The 25,299-nt window shown below is 39.7% G+C and overlaps 1 protein-coding gene across 4 annotated transcripts in view; it reads left to right on the top strand.

Moving 5' to 3' along the window:
• Window positions 1–25,299, top strand: part of MSH3 (mutS homolog 3) — a 184,546-nt gene that overhangs the window by 33,012 nt on the left and 126,235 nt on the right. For 3 of the 4 annotated variants that reach the window (XM_048850086.2, XM_048850088.2, XM_048850091.2), the window contains 4 exons: window positions 11,515–11,627; window positions 12,649–12,763; window positions 21,967–22,051; window positions 22,722–22,831. In XM_048850086.2, coding sequence (XP_048706043.2) covers window positions 11,515–11,627; window positions 12,649–12,763; window positions 21,967–22,051; window positions 22,722–22,831 — 423 coding nt within the window. The remainder of the gene's footprint in view (window positions 1–11,514; window positions 11,628–12,648; window positions 12,764–21,966; window positions 22,052–22,721; window positions 22,832–25,299) is intronic. The other variant, XM_048850090.2, reaches the window with a different exon arrangement.

The following is a 25,299-nucleotide window of genomic DNA, read 5'->3' on the forward strand; positions in this document are numbered from 1 at the left end:
CTCAGCGATACCTCTTTATACCCCAATGCAAACAAGTCACATATTGCCCCTCTGACATATTTGGGTGCCACCCATTGCCTTGTACCTGTTTTGATCAAAACATCTATATCCATCATGCTGTTATCCTGATCTTATCTTTAGGATGGGTCAGTGTGTTCCTGTTATCTTTGGGGAATGTGCTGGTATCAAGGTGTTCTGGTACCACCCTTCTGGAATGTGTCTGCGTGTATATTCTTGTACCTAGCACTACTTAGGACTGTGTTTGTGCAATGTCAGCCCTGTTCTTGCCAGAGTCTGTGAGCAGGGCCTGCCTCTTGCTCACAACTTAACTTTGCTTTATAGCAGCAAAGCTTTAACCACTAGTTTCGTTCAGGCCTCTGATACAAGGGCTTATGTTTCAGGCCCTCTTCCTACTACAGAGATCAGCTCATACTCAGCTTTTAAAGGGGGACTTCAGTATGGGCTGGGAAAAATACTTAAACATTGAACATGTCCATCCTTTATAGGCTTGGTCAGGTATACTTTTCCTTGTTTACTGCAGCAAAGATTTTTATTTTAATTAAGTATGTTCCTCTCTACAGTTAAGTCATAATACTGAGTTTGTTGATGCAGTCTCTCTATGGCACCATACTGTGATATGACAGAAACACATGATTATGGCTTCACTGCAGGATCCGGCAGGAGGGAAGCTTTTTTTAATAGACATATCTTTAAAATTATCATGGTAATATACCATAGAAGAACAGAGGGAAAGAAAACTGCTTTTGGTTCAGATATCCTATCGGATAGAGGTCTATGCCAGTTTCAGGTCTCTGTCTAATAAAACATGTATATTCTGATGATGCAGTCTTTTGGGACAAAAATTTGTAGGTTCAAATTTCAAACCAAGGTTTGGATTTGTATCTTCAGATTCTGCATTGCAGTGCTATGGACAAGAAGTGAGGGTATGAAGAAGTATTAGACCTGATGTGTTTTGAACGAGATGTTAACCGAAGATCCCAAGTGCCCATCTCCGGTTGCTGTTTAACATCTCATTTTATATCCAGGCCGATGTATGTTTCCTTCGCCTCTGTCCTTGTAGCCAGCCATCTTCAGTGTTGTCTGGCTGTTAAACTTTCTAAAGCAGTTTGACACTTTTTAATGTGAAAAACGCTGCATAAAAACAAATTGCGGTATTTTCAGTTATGCCATTTATTACGAGGCAATGTTTAAAAACTTTTGGCTTATTAGTACAGATTTAGTTGTGAGAAAAGGTGGATTAGGTAATAACTCATTATGTAATGATATATTATGAGTTACATAATTTATTGGACCAGCTTCTGTTGGTGAAAGACAAGTTTACACAGAGCTCTTCTTTAGATTGCGAAAGCTTGTCTCTTTCACCAATCAAAATTGGTCCAATCAACGATATTAGCGCTCCCCCCCCCCCCCCGTCTCTTGGGTATCTTGGGACTGATGCAGCTACAATAACCCTGGAAACGGATTTAGTTGTTTTTGTCAAGAATTCTTTTGAAAATATTGAATCCGTTATATTTACAAATTACAACATAATTGTCTCAATCTAGAGCTGAATATCCCAGGAATATAAAACATGATTTGAAACTGACACTGTAGATTTTTTTTTTTTTTTTATGGCTGTGGAACTGTGATATTGACTATTTCTTATTAATTTCTCTAATTGAGTTGATCCTACAGTGTTTTGCAATAGACTTATTACAGAGATTGTCCTATTTTTTACCTTTGGTGTGAATTATAACTGGCTTTTGGGGGGGAAAAGATCAAAAGCTGATTAAAATGATTATACAATTCCTTTCAGTTTGTTTCCTTCTTCCAAACATAACACTAACATAAGAATGGCCATATTGGGACAGACCACTAGTTCATCTAGCCCAATATCCTGGCTTTCCACAGTAGCCAATGTCAGATGCATCAAGGGGAATGAACAGAACAGGGCAATCATCAACTGATCCAACCCCAGTCATCCAGTCCCAGCATCTGGCAGTACATAAGAACAGCCATATTGGGTCAGACCAAAGGTCCATCTAGCCGAGTGTCCTGTCTTCCAACAGTGGACAATGCCAGGTGCCCTAGAGGGAATGAACAGAACAGGTAATTATCAAGTTTCAGAGTAGTAGCTGTGTTAGTCTGTATTCGCAAAAAGAAAAGGAGTACTTGTGGCACCTTAGAGACTAACCAATTTATTTGAACATAAGCTTTCGTGAGCTACAGCTCACTTCATTGGATGCATTCAGTGCAAAATACAGTGTGGAGATTTATATACAGAGAGAACATGAAACAGCGGGTGTTACCATGGACACTGTAACCAGAGTGATCACTTAAGGTGAGCTATTACCAGCAGGAGAGCGGGGGTGAGGGAGGAGGGGGAAAAACCTTTTGTAGTGATAATCAAGGTGGGCCATTTCCAGCAGTTGACAAGAACATCTGAGGAACAGTGGGGAGTGGAGGGAGGAAATAAACATGGGGAAATAGTTTTACTTTGTGTAATGACCCATCCATTCCCAGTCTCTATTCAGGCCTAAGTTAATTGTATCCAATTTGCAAATTAAATCAAATTCAGCAGTCTCTCGTTGGAGTCTGTTTTTGAAGTTTTTTTGTTGAAGAATTGCAACTTTTAGCTCTGTAATCGAGTGACTGAAGAGATTGAAGTGTTCTCCGACTGGTTTTTGAATGTTATAATTCTTGACGTCTGATTTGTGTCCATTTATTCTTTTACGTAGAGACTGTCCAGTTTGACCAATGTACATGGCAGAGGGGCACTGTTGGCACATGATGGTAGATGTGCAGGTGAACGGGCCTCTGCTAGTGTGGCTGATGTGATTAGGCCCCATGATGGTGTCCCCTGAATAGATATGTGGATACAGTTGGCAGCGGGCTTTGTTGCAAGGAGAGGTTCCTGGGTTAGTGGTTCTGTTGTGTGGTGTGTGGTTGCTGGTGAGTATTTGCTTCAGGTTGGGGGGCTATCTGTAAGCAAGGACTGGCCTGTCTCCCAGGATCTGTGAGAGTGATGGGTCTTTCTTCAGGATAGGTTGTAGATCCTTGATGATGCGTTGGAGAGGTTTTAGTTGGGGGCTGAAGGTGACGGCTAGTGGCTTTCTGTTATTTTCTTTGTTGGGCCTGTCCTGTAGTAGGTGACTTCTGGGTACTCTTCTGGCTCTGTCAATCTGTTTTTTCACTTCAGCAGGTGGGTATTGTAGTTGTAATAATGCTTGATAGAGATCTTGTAGGTGTTGGTCTCTGTCCGAGGGGTTGGAGCAAATGCGAGTGTATCGTAGAGGTTCGCTGTAGACAATGGATCGTATGGTGTGTCCTGGATGAAAGCTGGAGGCAAATAGGTAGGAATAACGGTCAGTAGGTTTCCAGTATAAGGTGGTATTTATGTGACCATTGCTTATTAGCACCATAGTGTCCAGGAAGTGGATCTCTTGCGTGGACTGGTCCAGGCTGAGTTTGATGGTGGGATGGAAATTGTTGAAATCATGATGGGATTCCTCAAGGGCTTCTTTTCCATGGGTCCAGATGATGAAGACTACAAAAATCCCCCCCCTCCGCACCCCCCGGTAATAGCTCACCTTAAGTGATCACTCTCGTTACAGTGTGTATGGTGACACCCATTGTTTCATGTTCTCTATGTATATAAATCTCCCCACTCTATTTTCCTCTGAATGCATCCGATGAAGTGAGCTGTAGCTCACGAAAGCTTATGCTCAAATAAATTGGTTAGTCTCTAAGGTGCCACAAGTACTCCTTTTTCTTTTTAGGTAATTATCAAGTGACCCATTCCCTGTCATTCATTCCAGCTTCTGGAAAAGTTGGAGTCTTAGGGGCACCCAGAGCATTGGTGGCATCCCAGATCATCTTGGCTAATAGGCATTGATGGACCTATCCTCCATAAACTTATCTGATTCTTTTTTGAACCCGGTTATACTTCTGGCCTTCACAACATCCCTTGGGAACAAATGCCACAGTTCTGGAACAGTCGTGTAAATGATACCTTTTATTTTGACACTTACACTGCTTTTGTGAATAAAGGCTGTTTTCCATGAATGATAGCTCCTGTATTTCTTTTCAGTGGACTATAGTTTGTCATTTAGTGAGGCGTTTTCTTCTGTTGTGCCTATTTTGCATTATATTATTTGGTTTTAACAGAGGAAAAAGCCTGTAGTGTTATGTTTACAGTATGTACTTTATTTTTATAATATTCTAACCTGATATCAGAAATACGCTACAACATGTGTTCACTACTAAATATCTAGGCATAAAATTTCAGGCAAGTGTTGTTAGTGAGTTTAAAAATCCATATTTTGTTTAAATTTATTATAAACAATGATGAGTTGATTGAGAATCTGGCTTTTGCTTTTTGGTCAATGGCAGTGAAATATTTTGACAATATTTGTTAATCTGATCTGAAGTTTTAAAGGATATGAATCTTAAAAAAAAAAGACTAGATTTCTGTGGATTAAAAGTCACACTTCTACCTTTTGACAAGTTTAAAAATGAAGAAACATCAAAGAGGAGGCAAATGGAAGCTAAACCTAGTGTAACTTAAACTGTTTGGGGAAAACAGTTTTATTTTTTCAGGCCAAGTTTGCTTAGTATGTTGAAAGAATCACAATTTCTATAGCAGAGGGCTAGCTCTGCTATGGTTGCAGTTAAAGAGGAATTAATGAAGAGGATACAATATTCAGTGCTGATTAAAATTTCTACCCAACAAAACTAGATCTCACTAAGAACCGTATACACCAGTATTTTTAGATATCTGAAATGGAATTAGCAGATTAAATTGCCTCAAATTTACTTTTCTTCTTTGAGTGATTGCATATTTCCATTCCACTCTTGGTGTGTGCATGCCCTGTGCACTGTTGCTGGAAAGTCTTCCCTCAGTGGTACACGTCAGGGCAGTTTGAACACCCTTTGCTGCCATGTGCCAGCGGTGCTGGTATAAATGGCTCAGCCAACCCCAAGCCCCTTCAGTTCCTTTTTACCACCCATGGCGGTTGCTTGAACTGCTCATCTTGCTTTTGCAAGTGCTCTCAGTGGACTCTTTGTACTGTGTACCCTTGTATTTTGTTGTACATAGTTTAGTGTTATTACTGTTTTTAGTGTAGCTAGTTAGGTTTTACCCCCTCTGAGAGTTGTGGTTGATTTCTGGTGCCAAAAGATATCTTGTTCACCTGGTATGAAGCACTGCATTTTCCTGTAATAAGGCTATGCCTCTGAGTGACCTGCACTCAAGTTGCTTCAGTTGCCTCAGGAATGCTTGTATCATGGAGCGTTGTCAAATTTCTAGGGACTTTAAGTCTTGCACAAAGGAAGCCACTGAAGCCACTGTAAAGTTTCTACTCATGGAGGTGGCCTTTAAACCTCTATCTGATCCAGGTTGGTCAGACTCTGCACCAAGTGCTTTGGCGTTGGTCAGGAGTGTGCCTCCTACTGTGCTTGAGTCCAACGTTGCTCACCATCCTCCGTGCCTAAGAAGAGGCAAAAGGCTTCTAAGCAGACTGATGAGTGGAAAATCCCCTGCACCAAAGTCTACTAGGCATGGTGTTAAGAACAGAGTGCTGTCTAAGTCTAAGCACTGCACTGCTTCAGCACTGCAGAACCCAGCACCATTGACTCTGTTACCTAGGGAGGCACCATCGAGTCTGGAGCCAGAGGGAGCAATGTAGACATCTGGAGTATCGCATCTTACTGATACCTCAGTACCAGAGGCATTTTGAATAGCCAGAGATCTCTTAAGCCTGTCGCTGTCAGTATTGCTGGCAGTTTGCGTCATCACTGTTAGTGCCAGCAGACGTGGGGAAACCAGCAAGGTCACTGCAGTGCTCAGTACCATGCCAGTCCTATTTACCTCAGATGGCTTGCCTTTTGGTACCATCAAAGGGGAAACCCGCAATGCTTATCTCTCATAATCCTACTTACCATGGAAGGCCCATGAGCCAAGCATCCGTTATTAAGTGGAATTGTTACCATCGGACTGTCCTCCTTTGTCTAATATACATAGTTATCTCTGGAATATTTGTTAATGATGTTATACAGTTTTTGCAGCTTGAGAATAACTCATTCAGTAGCAAGCAGGAGTAGAGGGAGTATGGCGAGACCATGTGGTGCCAAAATGTTGATCTAACTCTGAGCTGCAGAGTGATGGGGGACTAGCCAGGATGTCCAGAACTGTGAGAGACACTGCTAGCAGAAAGGAAATTATCTGATCTTTCCCCATGTCAGCTCTGAGCTTTATTACCAGTGTCCTTCAGACGTCATTTATCAATATTTGACCACCCCTTTACACACGCAAATAACAGTTCACTCAGAAGATAAATGTAATAGATAAGTAGATGATTTAGTCAGCTAGTTTCTTTTGATGTCATAGAATAAGTTGTTTTACAGGAGGGGTTTAACTGTGTGAAGGGGTAGAGACTTCATGTACCAGGAGGGCATTTTGAATGCAGGAGGCAGTATTAAAAATATTATATGAGGTCAGACTTGATGGTCTAATGGTTTCTTCAGACTTTAAACTCTATGAAACTATAAAACAAAATGCAAATTTACAAAAGTTTTTTGGCGTTACTTGAAAGCTGAAGTGAGCTGTAGCTCACGAAAGCTTATGCTCAAATAAATTGGTTAGTCTCTAATGTGCCACAAGTACTCCTTTTCTTTTTGCGAATACAGACTAACACGGTTGCTACTCTGAAACCTTTCTTAGTAATAAGTATCAAAAGTAGCTATTTACTAATTGCTAGAATATAAAATTAAGGTTTTCATTTTATTTGACCACTTCAGGTGTAAAGCATTTTAAGGAAATACTAAAAGTAGGGCCTGTTCACATACTGTTTAACAGCTATTAGGAAAACCAAGCTCTTTCAGACAGAGACTTTGTGTCTTAGTGCCTTGCCTATCGCTAAGCATGCTGTGCGAAACACATTATGCTTTCTAAATAAACAATATGAGTATCGCATGGGGAATTGCTCTGTATGCATTTTAGTTGGTTAAAAAAACCAAAACCCCCACACACCAGAAAACTATAATTTTTATGTGTATTTTAACAAAGTGGAATTCTGAAGTCCTCTAAAGTAAATACCGTAAAATGGCTTTCTAGGAGGCAAATGGTGGGGAAAGTAACTAGAGTTCATTGAGGAAAGCAGTGTATTAAATCCAAGTGAACTGAAGGAAAACCTCTGATTCTTCGTGTATTTTTTTCTTTTGTACTGTGTTTAATATGTTTCCTTAAGCACCTAGAACAGGGGCAGTCAAACTTTTTGGGCTGAGGGCCACATTGGGTTTCCAAAATTGTATGGAGGGCCGGTTAGGGGAGGCTGTGCCTCCGCAAACAGCCAGGCATGGCCCACCCCCGCCCTCTATCTGACCTCTGTGCTTCTCACCCCCTTACAGCCCCCCCGGGATGGCCTCCCCGGAACCCCTGCCTCTGACTGTGCCCCACTGCCCCATCCAACCCCCTCTCTCCTTCCTGACTGCTCCCCCACCCCCATTCAACCCTCCTGTTCCCCGCCCTCTGACCGCCCCGACCCCTACCCACACCCTGGCCCCCTGACCTCCACCCCGAACTCCCCTGCCCTTTATCTAACGCCCACTGTTCCTGCCCCCTTACCACGCTGCCTGGAGCACTGGTAGCTGGCGGTGCTACAGCCGTGCTGCCCAGAGCACCAGGACAGGCAGTTGCGCTGCCGGCGCAGCACAGAGCACCCGGTCAGGCCGCAGCTCTGCTGCTGCACTGCCCGGGAAGAGCTCGCCACCCAGAGCATTGTGCCAGCGGCGCAGTGATCTGAGACAGCAGGGGAGGGGCTGGGGGCTAGTCTCCCGGGCCAGGAGTTCAGTGGCTGGGTAGGAGGGTCCCGCGGGCTGCATTTGGTCTGCAGGCCGTAGTTTGCCCACCTCTGACCTAGAAGCATATGTACATTCAAAGACATTTAAGAAATGTCACCCTATTAGAAAAAATTGTGTGTTCCATGTTATAATGGATATCTTAATTTCACAGTTCCTTCAGCTATAACAGTGGCTGATGGATATACCTCAAAGTTGGTCCAATAAAAGATACTGTCTCATCCATGTTGTCTATAGTATCTAAAAATCAACACTTTACTCTTTACAAGAAATAAAAATGGAGACTACTGTTTTGCTTTCTAGTCCAAGTGCAGCATAGCATACAGGATAATCAGTAAAGGGCCCTATTGGTTCATTCTGAACATCAGTTCTTCTGAAAGAGAAAAAGGTATCAATTATCTGGTGTGTGCTCATCACCACGCTATAAGGTGAATAACAACAAAACACATGCAATGTCACTAAAAAAAAAAAAAGCTTTCTCTTTGGAAATGTTCGGTTTATTTGACTGGCTATTTTAGGGTAACGGCTTTTTCTAATGGTCCTTCTCAATTTTAAATCCATAAGTAAATGAAACTATCAATATCAAACTGTGTTTTAACAGCAACTCATTTTTAGAGGTTTTGAAAAGAATGATGTTTATGAAAGTTAACTGGAAGTTGAAAATTCTGATTTAAATGGGGATTGGTTTCTGGAGGAGTAGTGTTGTCATAACTTATTGGGCTATAATCAGAAAAATGGTCTAAGGATAATAATGTCACCGAATAAATGACAAAAACATCAATGATTTCTTCAGCAAATTTTGTTTTTGTAGTGTCCTGTGAATTTTAGAGAGGCTAGCTGCTGGTTTAATAAACAATTAAATTGTTAGCATACTGCGTAAGTATAGCATAGTTACATCTGTGTCAAACAGATGTTGGATAATACTATATAATTCATATTCCAGGTATCTTAAAGATCATAACGAAGACCTGAGTTCGTTTTTGTCTGATTTTAAACGTTGTGCTCTACTTTGAAGTATTTCTCATATTCTAAATGGATTTTTTCCCTCCATTTTCTAAAAGCTTTGATTATTTTGCTTGCATATGTGTAACATTATTCTGTCACAAGAAGTAACTTTTTCAAAAGTGCCTGAGTGAACTAGGAGCCTAAGTCTCATTGACTTTGCAGGTTTCAAAGATGTACTGTTTGTTTGTTTTTTCATTTGCCAAAATTTTCTATAGAGGGAGATAATTTATATACAGGATCAATGACAGAGAAATTCACTTGATGAATAATGATAGAAAATGACACTTGACTGCAGCAAACTACACTAGTAATTATTAAAAATAGATATAAACTTTAAAAAAAATAAGTGCTGGGGTAGAGCTGGCAAACAAACTATCAAAGGGTGGGTGGGGCTATGAGTATGAGGAGGAGAACCTCCTATTTTGAATTCAATTTGAAGAAATTCTCTCTCCAGGCACTCCTAAACTTCACTGTTTTGAAAGCAGACACTATTGTGAAGACACAATAAATAGAGCCTAAAAATAAAATCCCATTTTAAAAAGATTTGTCTTGCCTCTGAGTTGATAGGATTTAAAGACCTGCTCTCTTGCAAGGCTGCCTCAAAGGCTTGCACTCTTCTATGCTCCAGATAGCATTCAGTGCATGTTGGAGAAGCTAATACAAAGATTAACTTCTCGCAAATTGTTCAGGTGGCCATAGATAATAAATTAGATAGCTTAGACCTAGGGTCATCACTGGCAAAATGGATGACTATGTTAGAGTAGATAGTAATGTAGGTTGGTACAAGCTAAAGGAACAAGAAGGAAAATAACATCTCACTGCACTAGTATCAGTGGTGATGGTTTAAAAAATAATCAGAAATCATGTCCACCCCCTTCAAGAGTGATAGCAGATTCAACAAGAGTCGTATTTATATCTCCTTAAGCATGTATCAATTGCAGACACCTGTAGAGTGGCAGCTTGGTCCTCTGTTCATACCTCTTCTAATCATTATGCCTTGGCACCTGCAGCGCTATCGCTGCTGTAGGCAACACTGTTCTCTTCTATATTGGACTTTTTTTAAAGGGGTACTACTTGGGAGTCATCTGAAGTAGAGTACCCACAGGGGCACTGCTCAAAGAAGGAGAGGTTACTCACCCTGTGCAGTAACTGGAGTTCTTTAAGGTGTGTGTCCCTGTGGCTGCTCCCCTACCTGTCCTCCTTCCCTTCTGCTTTGGAGTCTCCCTTGGTGAGACTTTGTGGTGGAGAAGGAACTGAGGGTGGTTCGCCCATGCAGCCCAACATAGCCTTAACATGGGTATGAGGATGTGTGGGGCACGTGCACGGGGCTACATGGGCACCACCACCAAAAATCTCTGATCAATGGTGCAGGGCGCAGGCACGCCTGAAGTGGAGCACCCACAGAGAGAGACATCTGGGAGAACTCCAGTTGCTGGACAAGATGAATAACCTCTCCATCTTTTAATTTTAATTTAATGTGGGATCAATACACAAGAAGAAGGGCCCTCCTATCAGTCTGAAAAACATTCCATTCCTATTGCATATATTGTATACTACTGTAACATCTAGGAACTCCACTGAAGTATCATGATTCTATTGTGCTGGTGTGGTGCAGACAAATAAAGATGATGCTCCCATCCCCAGATAGGTGTCAGGCAGAAGTGAACAGGTGGACAAAACAGAAATATGTTGGGGAAGAGTGGCCTTCCTCCTTTCGGGAGATGCCCAATGAGCTGTAGGCTAGCTCAATGTCATGTAGGAACTCTCTGCCAGTTTCATTCTCCACAGTGCTCCTTCCTGGGAACTATGGGGAGAGATCTGTCCATCTCCCAGGGATGGGTCCCACTGAAATGGGCTCCTCCCTTTTTAAGGCTCCTTCTCCAAGACTGGTATGCCTTGCAGGTGCGGCAGGGCTGCCTAAACCTAAAACTGCTCTTTAACCCTTCTTGCCTGGTATGGGATTTGTACACCGTGTCTCAAGGAGTTAATCCACAACAAACATTCCTGATTAACTATTCCTATTTGTGTGGATGCTCTTATTCAGAATAAGAGTGGTTTATTCCAAATTTATTTGTTTATGGTTTAAGCTAATTCAGAATAAGTGATTCTTATTCTGGAATAAGAGTGTTGACAAATGTAGTTAGTCAGGAATAGTAATCTGCTTGAAATTCACACCCTACCTTATTTCACATTAATTCTCATGTGTACAGAAGCCCTTAGCCAGGAAGATATCAGCTCCCTCCCTCTTAACTGTGTTGACTGTAAGAGGTTTTTACAATTCTGAGTTGTAAAAATTGGTTTCATCACTAAAATCAGAAGATATAGTTCTGAAAACACTCGGGAAACTGATCTGGTGAGTAGGAAGGTGCCACTTTTAGGTAATCACTTTTGGGAGTATAACTTTAGTCATACAGAGTTTTATGGAGAGAAAGCAGGTTTTTAATTAAAAAAAAAAAGTTAAAATTGTTTTAGAATCCCTGTTAGATTAGATGCCATAACTGATGTCTTCATTTACTATCCCCTGGCTTTTTAGCAATATAAAGAGAAGAAAGAGGAAAAAAACAGTGAGTTGAAGTCTGAGCCTTCCTTAGTCTTGTTCATAAAAGGAGATTAAGAATTGAAAACCAATGAGCATTATTTTTTTCTTTCCAGTTTACGAGATGACAGAATTCGAATAGAAAGGATGGAAAGCATTTATTTTCAATATAGCCATGCTTTCCAGCTGATTACTGATTTTTATGCAAGAGGAGTGCTTAATACCACAGGTACTTTATTCAGAACGTCTTTTGACACTTGTAGTGCTGGTTAGTTGTTATATAGACACACAGAACTGGTGGCTAGTACAATGGAGATTGGACATCTAGGTCTGACTAATACAAATATTTAATAACTAACCTTTGAATTGATACATAGTTGCAAAACAAGTAAAGTGGCGGGAAAAAGGCAGAAATGTAAAGATTATGTAGTACTGTAGATATTTCTGAGAAGTTACCTCTACTATATCTTTGACTCAATTGGAGAAGAATGAGAGTAGATATGGAATTTCACAGATTTCAAGAATTATATGATCTGGAGAAGTGAGCAGTAGGCTAGTACTAAAAAATTCTTAATGTTTTTCCCTATCTGAAGATACTTATTTTGAAAACTTAAATTCGTACATTGTGTAAAAAGTGAAGAAACTTGGGCAAAAACCTATGAAAATGTTTCTTAATTAACACTCTGATAATAAGAAACAGTTTAAAAAGCGCACTTATGCTTGTTTTAGTTTCTCTGCACTAAAGTTTGGTAAAAGTCCTTATTATATTGCAAAATTTGATACTTTTGGTATTGGTTGGAGGTTATAGTAGAGAGTATTAGGTAAAAGCAAAATTCCACCTTCAAAAAGCAACTTTACAAAATAGGTCCTGATCTGCATGGGCAACAATGTGCACCTGTGCAGAGCCAGTACCACCTTCATGTGTCAGATTGCAGGATCGAGGCCTTATTCTGTAAATTTATAAATCATCTGGGCTGATGATCAGCAATTTCTAGGGGAGAGTGCGGGGAACGGAGCGCAAAGTCCAGTATTTTATTTCTCCATTTTCATTGGAACAACACAAGAAATTCCTAAACTGCTCTGTCCCAGTTTGTAAATGTTATTTTAAAAGTTAGTTTTTGTTGTTTTATAAACAATATTTTTAATACTTTCGCAGTAAAATCTTCTATTTCTACGTGACTGAATTGAAAAATAATCGTGTCTCAAGTTTTAGTGGCAATCATTTAACAAAGGAAATAATATTTTTGCAGATTCTCAACAACTCTCTATAATCCTAAACTTGGATAAGCCTGTGATTTGCTCTTTGGCAGCAGTAATTATGTACCTCAAAGAATTTAATTTGGAAAAGATACTTTGCAACCCTAGGTAAGTTATTTTTATATAAATCTCAGAAAATCAAAATAATGATAAAAATGTGCTGTCTGTAAGGCCCTACTTGAATCGCGGGATGATCTTTAAATAATTGTGGCTGAGTTGCAGACAAGACATGGAAAATTGCAGAAAAGTAATAATGGACCTTTATTAATAGCGGTAATTTGGAAAAGCCAGAGCAGACCTATTTGTTTAAGAAAAACACTGAAGTATTCTCAAAAAGAAAAGGACTAGTGGCACCTTAGAGACTAAGAAATTTATTTGAGCATAAGCTTTCATGAGCTACAGCTCACTTCATCGGATGCAGTGATGAAGTGAGCTGTAGCTCACGAAAGCTTATGCTCAAATAAATTGGTTAGTCTCTAAGGTGCCACAAGTCCTCCTTTTCTTTTTGTGAATACAGACTAACACGGTTGCTACTCTGAAACCACTCAAGTATTATGTTATGCTTGCTAATTTTTTTTGATACAGACATTTTGCTGCAACTATATGACGTTAATTAAAAAAGTACAATATAAAATTCAAAGACTAAAAGTCTCAACACAATTACTGTAGAAATCAAGTCCAGTCACTTTAGCCTTTTACATTTTACAGGCATTGAATGTTAGTGCAGTACTAATTGCATACTCAAAATGTATGCAAAATTGTGAAGTGTGCAAAGTAAGCGAATTAAAATCAGAATTCTGGTTGAAGCCTAATATTGCAGAATCTACAATTTCCGCAATATTGCGAATGAAGTAGGGACTTAATCATCTGCAATTTTGTAAATTCTAGCCGGCAACTTCCCTTCTACAAAATTAATGCACCTGCTTCTGGGATAAACCTGGTCTTTGTAAACATGCTGATCTACAGATGAGCTCCTAATTAAAACTAACAAAACTTCAAGTGATATTCAGTAAAAACCATTAGAAATAGGAAAGCATACGCTTGTAGTCAGTACTAACAATATTTAAATGGGCTTGTACTACAGCCAAATGTAATGAAAAACAAACAAGCTGAAGAAACTGATACTGTTAGGGGAAATGAAAAAGTTTGTTAATAAAGCCCGGACATCTTATCTCAACTTTACGTCTGTTTTGTTTTGTGGACAAAAATTTGCTGCTGCTTTTAAAAGATTTTTACATGACAAATAAGCCTCACTAATATTTTATTTTCCTGCAAAAATATTTCACGCACTTTCTCTTCAGTTTTTGAAGCACATTTGTGTTTAATGTATCCAAATGTTTGAGCTTTTTGAGTCTGTGAATCTGGTCACCTATTTAAAAATCCACATGTAAAACACATTGACAAATCCAGGGAGTTTAGTGGGTGGTACCCTATTGGTGGGTAAATTACTATGTAATAAGTTATGGGCAAAACAATAAATGCATAGGCACCGACTTCCCCTCTAGTTGGGGGGGTGCTCAAGTCCCCACCCCATCTCTTCCTGCCTCTGCTCTGTCCCCATCCCGCCTTTTCCCTGCCTCCTCCCCTGAGCACGCCCCATTCCCGCTCCTTCCCCTCCCTCTTGGAGCTTCCTACATGCCACGAAACAGCTGTTCACAGCAGAGGGGAGCTGCTGGGAGGGAGGGGGAGGAGTTGGTCAGTGGGGCTGCTGGCAGGTGAGAGGTGCTGGAGGGTGGGGGGAGCTTGGCTGCCAGTGGGTGCTATTGAGCAGCACCTGCTAATCTTTCTCCGTGGTTGCTCCAGTCCTGGAGCACCCACAGAGTCAGCACCTATGATTAAATGCGTCTTGCAAAATTCCTCAAAAGATATATGGCTACTGAAATCCACTTGTTTTCACTTTAAAAAGTCCTGCGTATGGATTATGTTAGAGATCTGTGTGTGACATTATTTGAAAATATCTAACTGGATTACTCAAATGTGTTCAAAGGAGGATGGGTTTAGAAAGATGTAACCAGTCAAACCTTTCTTCATCACATGGTGTACAGGCATAAAAGAAGGTGCAGAAAGAATGTTGTCCTGTTTGGCATAAAATTTAGGGGCAGAAAAAAAATTATTGGGATTGAGAGTACGTTTTATAAAAGATGATATTTTTAATTTTGAAATGTTCTACTGACATTCTGGTGTCCTGTGCAAAATATTCTCTCCCATTCTTAAAATGCTATTGCCAAAGCTGACAGGTTTGAAATTAAACCTACCAGCTTTGTTTTTGGTTTGGAAGCATGCAGCTGACTTTGAGGTTCCACTTTCCTAATAGACTATTCATTCCCTCTGCCAGCTTTGTTCTCTTACAGAACTCTAGTTTCACTACCTCACTGTCTTGTAAAAATGATGTGGGCAGGTAGACAGCAATAGTGGGCATGACAATAAACCAAAACACACAAAATGCTTAGGTTTAGTTGGTAGATCTCGCAGCTGACAAATGTTCTTTTCGCTATTGCAGTTTTGGAAAACTTCGAATTTTTATGCATAACAGAATTTTTAAAATATAAATTTTAGAAGAGATGATATTTGGTCTTGTCAATCTGACATTTTTCTAATATTGTGTTGATTCTAAACTGCTTTTGCTTATAAAATATACCTGGTGTGGAATAACATATTTGGGCTTTTTGCTTTTTTTTGGATTTGGTTTTCTTCTACAAACCCCCCCTTTTTCCTCCATCCAAAAAATATACAAAATGTTAACACCAGAATCCTCAGCAAACCTTGTAGATCTGATAAGAAAAGAAGTCTTTTGATATCTCCGCAACTCTAAATATAATCTCCCATACCGACATGCCCAATCCCTCAAGCCGCATCTCCGTCACAGCACTCCAGTCCATCCCACAAATCAGACTTACCCGAAAAAAGCCTGGTGAACAGGTAGGTCCATCTTGTATGCAGTAGATCACCAAATATAAGCTCTCATAAACAAAGGAGCAGAGTGAGTTCTAAAGTCAAGGACCTGTCATTCTTGAAAGTGTTGTATTGCCATGGACAGTGTTGGCTCAGGTGTCTTGGATGATTTCCACTGCTGCAGTAACACACAAAAAGACACATGTTCTCTCAGATAGTGTGGACCCAAGCCTATTAGGACGTCAAACACCTTAAATTTCACCTGGAAATCATTCAGTAGTACAGGTGCAATGTACTGTCTGTGTTAGACCTTACTTAAGAAGTGGGCTGCCACATTCTGCACTAGCTGCAAGTTCCAAATTAAGTATAATTACAGAATGGGAAGGAAAAGGATTAATGTAATAGGTGACACTTGACATAACAGGCCTGACCTGAATGTAAGAGCAAAGAAAGCAACTGAATGGAAAGTTTAAAGATTTCCTGATATCCTCAGAATTACACTACAAAGAAAACGTATAGTGTTGAGGTAATTGGTGATATTGTGCTGAGAAACTTGTCTTCTGTTGTACTTTGTTGAAAGAAGTGATGCCAGTAACCTGTACTCCATTTGTATGCATCCGATGAAGGGAGCTGTAGCTCACAAAAGCTTATGCTCAAATAAATTTGTTAGTCTCTAAGGTGCAACAAGTACTCCTTTTTGCGGATACAGACTAACATGGCTGCTACTCTGAAACCTGTACTCCCTTGACTATCTGATATGGGGACTCCCTTCTAGTAGCTACTTGTGTCCTGGGGCTCTGCTCATTGTGAGTAACATGTTACATATAGAAATATTGGGCCAACTACAACTTCAGTCATATTAAATAAACATTAAAGATGTCAGTAAAATAATCCATAAAATTAATTTCTGGAAAGGGAATGCATTTTATGCAGAGCATATCAGATTAAGTTACTTTCTGCAATTCTACGTGAAGCAGATAAAATAAATGCTTCTGCCACACTGCCAGACAACTTAAAATTGCTGAAAGAATTCAGGTCAAATGAGCATGTACTGATGAGTCAGTGAGCATGATGTGTGCTGTCTAAGTCTTTCAGTCTAAGAAGTTTATAGATCTAATGGAAGCAGGCTTAGACAAAGAAGACATTCCTTTGAGTTATGAAGAGTGCCTGCAAACTGCTAAACATCAGTTCTGACTGCTTAGAGAATCATGGAACTAGTTGTCAAGATAGCTTTTTCCCACATAAGTAATGAGGTGATTCTCTTGCATGAAGTACTCCAGATTTTTTATTACTCTTCAGGAGAGGCTTTTAAATACAGCCATGAATAAGGAAACACCTCTATTACAGAGGCATATTCTAATTATAATATTGTAAAACTAGATGACCCTTTATTTCTGTGTTCTTTCTATCAAAAAGATGAATAACTTCTAGCAGGAGGTTTTCTGAGGCACAAAGGGCAGTTAGGCACAGAATTTTAACTGAAAATCAGTGGGAGTTGGGTGCCTAATTCCCACCTGTACATTTGAAAATCTCCCCATTTAATCTTTAGTACTTTCAACAGTCAAAGAGTATGCTGGTTGTAATCTTTGTATTGGTTAGTTCTTAGAGCACCATTTCCTAGAGTTTGGTGTCAGTTATTTGAAAAAACAACAAGGAGTCTGGTGGCACCTTAAAGACTAACAGATTTATTTGGGTATAAGCTTTCGTGGGTAAAACACCACTTCTTCAGATGCATGGAGTGAAAATTACAGCTGCAGGCATTATATAATGACACATGAAGAGAAGGGAGTTACCTCACAAATGGAGAACCAGTGACAGGGCCAATTCGGTCAGGGTGGATGTAGTCAACTCCCAATAATAGATGAGGTGATGTCAATTCCAGGAGAGGCAAAGCTGCTTTTGTAATGAGCCAGCCACTCCCAGTCCCTATTCAAGCTCAAATTAATGGTGTTAAATTTGCAAATGAATTTTAGTTCTGCTGTTTCTCTTTGAAGTCTGTCTCTGAAGTTTTTTTGTTCAAGTATAGCTACTTTTAAATCTGTGTTAGAATGTCCAGGAAGGTTGATGTGTTCTTCTCCTGGCTTTTTGTATGTTACCATTCCTGATGTCCGATTTGTGTCCATTTATTCTTTTACGTAGGGACTGTCTGGTTTGGCCAGTGTACATGGTAGAGGGGCATTGCTGGCACATGATAGCATATATAACATTAGTAGACGTGCAGGTGAATGAGCCTCTGATGGTGTGGCTGATGTGGTTGGGTCCTCTGATGGTTTTGTTAGAGTAGATATGGGGACAGAGTGGGCAACGAGATTTGCTATAGGGATTGGTTCCTGGGTTAGTGTTTCTGTGGTGTGTAGTTGGTGAGTATTTGCTTCAGGTTGGGCTGTCTGTAAGTGAGGACTGGTCTGCCTCCCAAGGTCTGTGACAGTGAGGGATCATTTTCCAGGATAGGTTGTGGATCGTTAATGTGCTGGAGAGGTTTTAGCTGGGGGCTGTACGTGATGGCCAGTGATGTTCTGTTGTTTTCCTTGTTGGGCCTGTTCTGGGTAGCCGTCTCACTCTCAGTCTTTCCTCACTTCCCCAGGTGGGTATTGTAGTTTTAAGAATGCTTGATAAAGAACTTGTAGGTGTTCGTCTCTGTCTGAGGGATTGGAGCAAATGCGGTTGTATCTTAGGGCTTGGCTGTAGACAATGGATCGTGTGATGTATAGATGGAAGCTGGAGGTAAGTATAGCGGTCAGTGGGTTTCTGGTATAGGGTGGTGTTTATGTGACCATCACTTATTTGCACTGTAGTGTCCAGGAAGTGGATCTCTTGTGTGGACTGGTCCAGGCTGAGTTTGATGGTGGTGTGGAAATTGTTGAAATCCAGATGGAATTCTTCAAGGGCCTCCTTCCCAGCCACTCCCAGTCCCTATTCAAGCCCAAATTAATGGTGTTAATTTGGGTCCATACCTGTGGGTCCATATGATGATGATGTCATCAATGTAGCGCAAATAGAGGAGGGGCACTTGGGGATGAGAGCTTGAGGAAGTGTTATTTGAAAGGAATTAATAAACTTCCAGAAAAATGTCCTGTTTGAGAAATTTAGAGAGTATAGTGGGGACCAGTGGCCAGTAAATGATGCATCTTTCAGGATCTGCAGTCAGAAATAATTCATGTGTATGCATTGTGGATACTATCTCTAAACAGTTTGCTTTCATAAACCAAAGAAGCATTTTAAGTGGAAAACTTCAGAATAACTAAACAAGAATTTTATCCACATACAGTGAAATTCACCCCCTTGTGCAGAGGGCCAGTACAAAGCCTATGCATGACTTAAAGTACCACTTAAGCTCTTAGGATAGGGTTTACATGGGGCATGCACCTTATGCTGCACACCTTCTGTTCAGAGGGTAAATTTCATTTAGTCAGTTAGCAAGATCTGCATTGTGCTCCCTTTCCTCTTATGTTTCCTCTTTACCATTTTGTAGACAGCATTACACTTACATGCCGAATGACTCTAGCTTCCAGAAAGTAGTACACAAAGTAGTCACTTTTTTTAGCCCTTTTTAGGACTAAGTTTGTCCTCCCTCCTCCATTTTTCTTTTCATTCTCAGCCTAGAACCTTTGTGCGTCTGTTCTATCCAAACTGCCTCTCTGAAGTGGTGTGTCTGGCAAATAGAAAAATGAAGAAAGTAAATGAAAGAGAATAAGAGATGAGTGGAGTGAAGATGAGGTACAGAAGGTACTTGCCCTTATATGGGAGAAGTTGTCTGTGCAGTGTAATCGTTTAGCCTGTTTGGATATTACCATATTACTTAGTAACGGGGATTGGTCAGATACCATGTAGGTAGCGCACACAAGTAGGTAGAATCCCAAAAGGAGAGAACCAGTCAATAGCCAAGACTGATGGTGGAATGTTCTCCTTCAGTTGTCTTTTATTCCTAGGGTGCCATTACAACATCTGCCCTAGTGTGATCTGCTCCTATCTCTGAGCTTCATTTCCCCCACTTCCCCATGTTCTGGCTGTACTGAGGAGACTTCCCTCTTAGCTTTCCTGATTTAACTATAGTTACTGTCTTCTAGCAGTAAAGGCAATTGGATGAACTGAGGTATCATTCTTCATCTGTCACTTTGAGAATTGTGTACTAATTCAGGATAAGTCAGAAAGTGGTTATCCTGTTCCCTTCAGTTCTACACAACCCTGATTCTCAAAGCTTCAGGGCCTGGCTGTCGGACTTACCCTTATATTCTGGAAATCTCTGGACTTCTGTACCTATTCCCCATTCACATCAGGGTTGTTAGCCTTGTGCCACTCTTCACTGGTGAGCACAAGAGTCAGGTTGTGATTAAGATTAAACACAAAACTGCCCCTGGAATTTGGGTCCCACATTACTCAAGGTACATGTCCTTATCATACCTATCATATGATGTTTCTGAGAAGTAAGCATGGCATGGGGCTTATGTGACGCTCTCTCAGGGAGCGCAGAACTGTAAGCCACTGTTATCTTTCTGCCTCAGGAAGAGAGAGCTTCCTTCCTGCCACACCAGTCTATCTACCTCACCAGCAAACTCCTTGAGACTCTGCGAGTTTTAACCTTGTCTTGCAGGCAACATTCAGTGAACCCCTGTGTGACATTTTCCGGGGTATAATCTGGACCGTTGAACAGCAATATCCCCTTAATTTGCTATGCTGTGCAGCCACAAGGGACCTGCTTAGTCTCTCCATACCAGTATCATCAGCAGTAGAAGGCTCATGGAAGGTACCAATGCCTCCTGCTCATGCCTCACCATGTCAAGATCCTGTGGTACTGCTACCCAGGCTTATGCAAAAGCCTGCGCTCTCAATATTACAACAATAAATATTACAACTATTTATTTATACATCTATGTAATATCCAAATGCATCCTTTATGCTTTAAGGAACAGGTAAAGAGACATAGTCCCTGAACAGATGTGCTTGAGTGGCAACACAGTTGAGCAGCATTATATGAGAAATTTGAACACATCCAATGGAAATAAAATTCCGTTTGTGGGTTATTCTGGATCTTAAGGAGATGTGGTGTGATATTTTTGAAAAGTTTAGTAGGGTTCAGGTTTGGATAAAGATATTCAGAACCCAGTGAAGAGAACCCCTCCTTAATGCTTTGCTAACACCAACAGCTTGTGGTTGAACATAATAAAAGAATAGCATTTAAGATTTAGTTGGGGTTGATCCTGTTGTGAGCAGGGGGTTGGACTAGATGACCTCCTGAGGTCCCTTCCAACCCTGATATTCTGTGGTTCTATGATTTTGATGGTTTTGCTGCTCATAATATTGTATATTTTGGAAGATGCAGTTTTGCATATAAGATTGTTTTGGTAATTGACTTAACCTGACTTTACCAATGAAAAGGCATAGTAATCCAGAATGATTATTAGTAATAATTATTTTATTCAGTGGTATTAACACAAAGGTATGCATTTTATAAAGTTAGAAAACACAATTCCTGCCCCACAGAGCTTACAGTCTAATGGGAGCGGGAGATTGATTTTGTAAATCCTACCTGAAAAGTCATCCTCTCCAAACTAAGAGGACTAACAAGTGTCCTAGATTTTGTATAAGGAGCAGTCAACAGTATTACTAAGCTAGACAATCTTGACTTCATTTGTCAAAACATGTTAGTGAATATTTTGCACTCCCTTTTCTGTCCCGACCACCACACACCTGTGTCTGAGTATAAGGAATTACTTTCATATCTTACTTTATTCCCTTTTAAGCTGGGCTTCATTCTGTGCATTGCTTTTAATTTCTGTACAAACATTAGAAACCTGTTAGTCTGTTCTGCTGAGTAGTGTGTCAAGAAGTCAAGGCAATATCATTTTGGTCATGGTAACATCATACTAAAAGTTTAAGGATGGAATCGTTAAACATATCCTGATGCTTGTTTTCCGCGAAATAATTGTCATGGTAGACTATGATCAAATCTATTCTTAGAACTCAGAACATCTGTGTTATCTGTATTGCACATGCTGTTTAGTTAGTGGGAAATAAACTGAAATCTGTTCTTCTGTTGAAACATCAGAGAAACTTCCCTGGACACTAGTGAAAGAAAAAATTTCATTCATTTTCCTGCTGGCCTACAGATGGGAGGGGTGGCTTGTGTGCTGGACTAGGAATCTGAGAACTGGGTTTTATTTTGAGCTGTCCTTAGATCATTGTGCGACCTTGAATTAGTTGCTCAGATGCTCTATGCCTTATTTTTCCTATCAGTCACGTGATTGAGATCCTTAGTTGAAAAATATTATTTACATGCAGTTATTTTATTAGTATAGTTTTTGATTTGCTTTCCATTTTTACTTGATTTTGCACCACACAGCTGATCTTTAATTTAAGATGTTTGTGTTTCACTGATGTCTCTTTCTGCACTTGCAATGTGATGTCTGTTTCTTCCCCAGTAATTTTAAACAGTTATCAAGTGAAGCTGAATACATGACAATTAATGGGACAACACTGAAAAATCTGGAAATCTTACAGAATCAGGTGAGGAAAATGTAATAATTTATTGATAGAGGCTGACATTTTCAAAGCATTTAAATGCACTAATCTACAGAATTTAAATGCACTAATCCCAATGAAATTAATGGAAGTTATGCATCTAAATCCGTTATGCCCATTTGAAAATCTCACCCAGAAACTTTAAATGTTTTTAAATGGGAACAAATTGTAAAGAGAGAGAATTTTCAGAGCCACAAATGGCAGTTAGGCCTCAACTTCCATTGATTTTCAATGGGAGTTAAGGACCCCACTGCCACAGGTGCCGTTGAAAATCTCCCCTTGAGTCTGGAAGCTCTCGAGCAACTTCATTCAAGTCATTTTAGTGTGGAATTTTTTTTTGCACTGCCTCCATATCACTGGCTCATGCTTACAAACATCATTGTAGAATTCATCCCTATCATTTTGTGAGGCTGTCTTGTGAGAAAGCATGCTTGCTAACGGGCGAAAAAATAATCTTAAGTATCTTCTGACTCACTGTTGAAAATATTTTATATAACACTTTTGCATACAAGTGAAAATAGAGGCTCTTGTTCAATTCTAGTATTATAAAATTAAGCAAAATGCTTTTTATTTAATACTTGGATTGGTGTAATTATTTAAGGTATATGTGCAATTATTCAATTAATAAAAACCAGTCTTGCTACTTTTACCATAGACGGATATGAAAACAAAAGGCAGCCTATTGTGGGTCTTGGATCATACCAAAACTTCCTTTGGACGTCGGAAACTAAAGAAATGGGTGACACAACCTCTTATGAAATCCAGGTAAAGTAATTCTTTATCTTAGAATTAGTCTGTGCTTTATGAATCATAATGCTTGGTAAGCACAGCTTTATTTTTTCATAAGATCTGAGGTTCATAGCAAACTTAGGATAGGTAATTAAGGGGTAAAAGTGTGATCGTTATGTTAAACTGTGAACATTGTAAATCTGTCAATTTCTATTTTTCCACAGCACACATAAGAAGGTTCTAATAACAGTGGCCTCATAGGAATTTAGAAATTGTCATACAGAATCAGATCAGTGGTCCATCTAGACCAACATCTTTTTCTCTGACAGTGGCCAATACCAGACACTTCAAAGAATAAGCTGCTTATAGGGAAATTTTCTTCCTAAGCCTGCCACTCAGTGCTTGACCTATGCCTTGAAATGTGAAGGTTCATATTCCTAATTTATTTTATTCTGTTTAATATAACTGTGGATATTTTTGTTGTCTCTCAATCGTGTGTTGTATAGAAAAGTATTTCCTTTTATCAGTTTTTTAAATTTGTTATCTTTAATTTAATTTAATGTTTCCTTGTTCTTGTAGTATATGACCGAGTAAATAGAAACACCTGATGTAATGTCTCTGAAAATACGTTTTTTGTAATGCCTTTAGCGTGTTCCCGTTGTTCCTCTTCTCTATAAACTGAACTGTCTTGATCTTTCTAATTTCCCTTCATAGATTAAATAGTAGTAATGAAGTCTTCCCATGTCTTCATCTATTTTCATTGCCTGTCTTTGAACTTCCGCATTTCTTTTATATCTGTTGAGACTAGGATGTTTGGAATTGAACCTGGTATTCCAGCCGAGGTCCTACCATCGATATAACGTCACATTTACATTAATTCTTATTGGGAAATTGGATTCTCTTAGCATCGTTTCCCTTAGTCACATTTTTCAGGAACATAACTACAACGTTAAGCGAGGAGTTACTGTAATATTTCACCTCTTAACCCACGACTGCTTAGTTTCCTTGTTAGTCTGTAGTATGTGATTTTTGTCAAGGTTTTTAAAAATTTATATCATTCAGCTCTCCACTATTTTATTGGCATACTCAGAAAACATAATATGCTGGTGAGTTTCTGATTTCCTTTACAGAAGCAATGCTGGTTAGTCTGTATCATATCATATTCCTTATAGGTATTGTATAACTTTTTTTTTTTTTTTAGTTCATCCATTTTTTCTGATACTAAAGTAAGGCCTATAATTCCAAAGGTCACACTGAACACTTTTTTTTTTTTTAAAGTAAATATAACATTTGGTAGTCTACAGAGCTCCAGTGTAGCATCTGATTTTAATAAGTTATATATTATATGCCTGACCTTTCCTTATTAGAAAAGGTGGGTGGAACTTCTGGACCTTACTTGGTGTAAAAATGAATCGTGGCATATGACCATATTAATATGATATATCCGTCATACTATATTTTGTTAAAATCGTTTTAAAATATTTACTTAATTTATTTTGTGGCACTCCAGGAGCCCTACATCCTGTTGGAAATTGCTTGGGTGGTTGTCAGCAGAGGGTGCCAGAGCAAAGGCACTGGCTCCATAACTGCTGCAGCCCTACGAATTGAAGAGGGAAAAGAAAGGAACAGAAGTGTCTGTTCTTCACAATGGTTTGACAGTGGTGGCACAAACAGGAGAAGCAGGGGTGTGCAGCTGCTTGGAAGTTTAAAGACCAACTTCACAGCCTGAAGCAACCCGAGTTCTCTCCTGCAACCGAGCAAAACCAGTTATAGTAGACTGCAGTCCTAGTCTCCGCACTCCTCCCTGGTGCTCTTTGATTTGACACAGGAAAAGAACATTGAGAGCCTTTCCCTCCCAAGCCCATGTCTCTCAGTGTGGAAGGAAGTCCTGTGGTCAAACCAGTAGATCACATTTCTCTTTTCAAGTGAAGCCACAAAAGTAATTTTATTTTCTTTTGTTTCTCCATTTCTGACTGTATTTCTTAATTCCATTCCATTCTGCACAATTATTTACATTGACGTGCACTCAGGTGCATGCAGAGAAAATATAACTGGAACTCTCTTGTTTGGAATATATGTTGTAATCCAGTGGAACAAAAACAAACTTCAAAAACTCAAAAATTTCCACAAAATGGAATTGTCATCCTCCCAACAGCTCTAGTGAGAAGTCAAATGTAAGATCATTTTAGGCCTAGAAATGTGGTTGGCGTATTTTGTGCAGAGATCTATTATATTGTGTATGGTGAATATATTATAGTGGTTATATAATTTAACTGTATAAAAGCACTTAGAGCTGTGAATAGGTGCTTCAACTGGAAATTAAGATAAATCATAGAATATCAGGGTTGGAAGGGACCTCAGGAGGTCATCCAGTCCAACCCCCCGCTCAAAGCAGGACCAATCCCAACTAAATCATCCCAGCCAGGGCTTTGTCAACCCTGACCTTAAAAATATCTAAGGAAGGAGATTCCACCACCTCCCTAGGTAACACATTCCAGTGTTTC

This window comes from Caretta caretta, chromosome 5 (genome assembly GCF_965140235.1).
Source record: "Caretta caretta isolate rCarCar2 chromosome 5, rCarCar1.hap1, whole genome shotgun sequence".
NCBI lineage: Eukaryota > Metazoa > Chordata > Testudines > Cheloniidae > Caretta > Caretta caretta.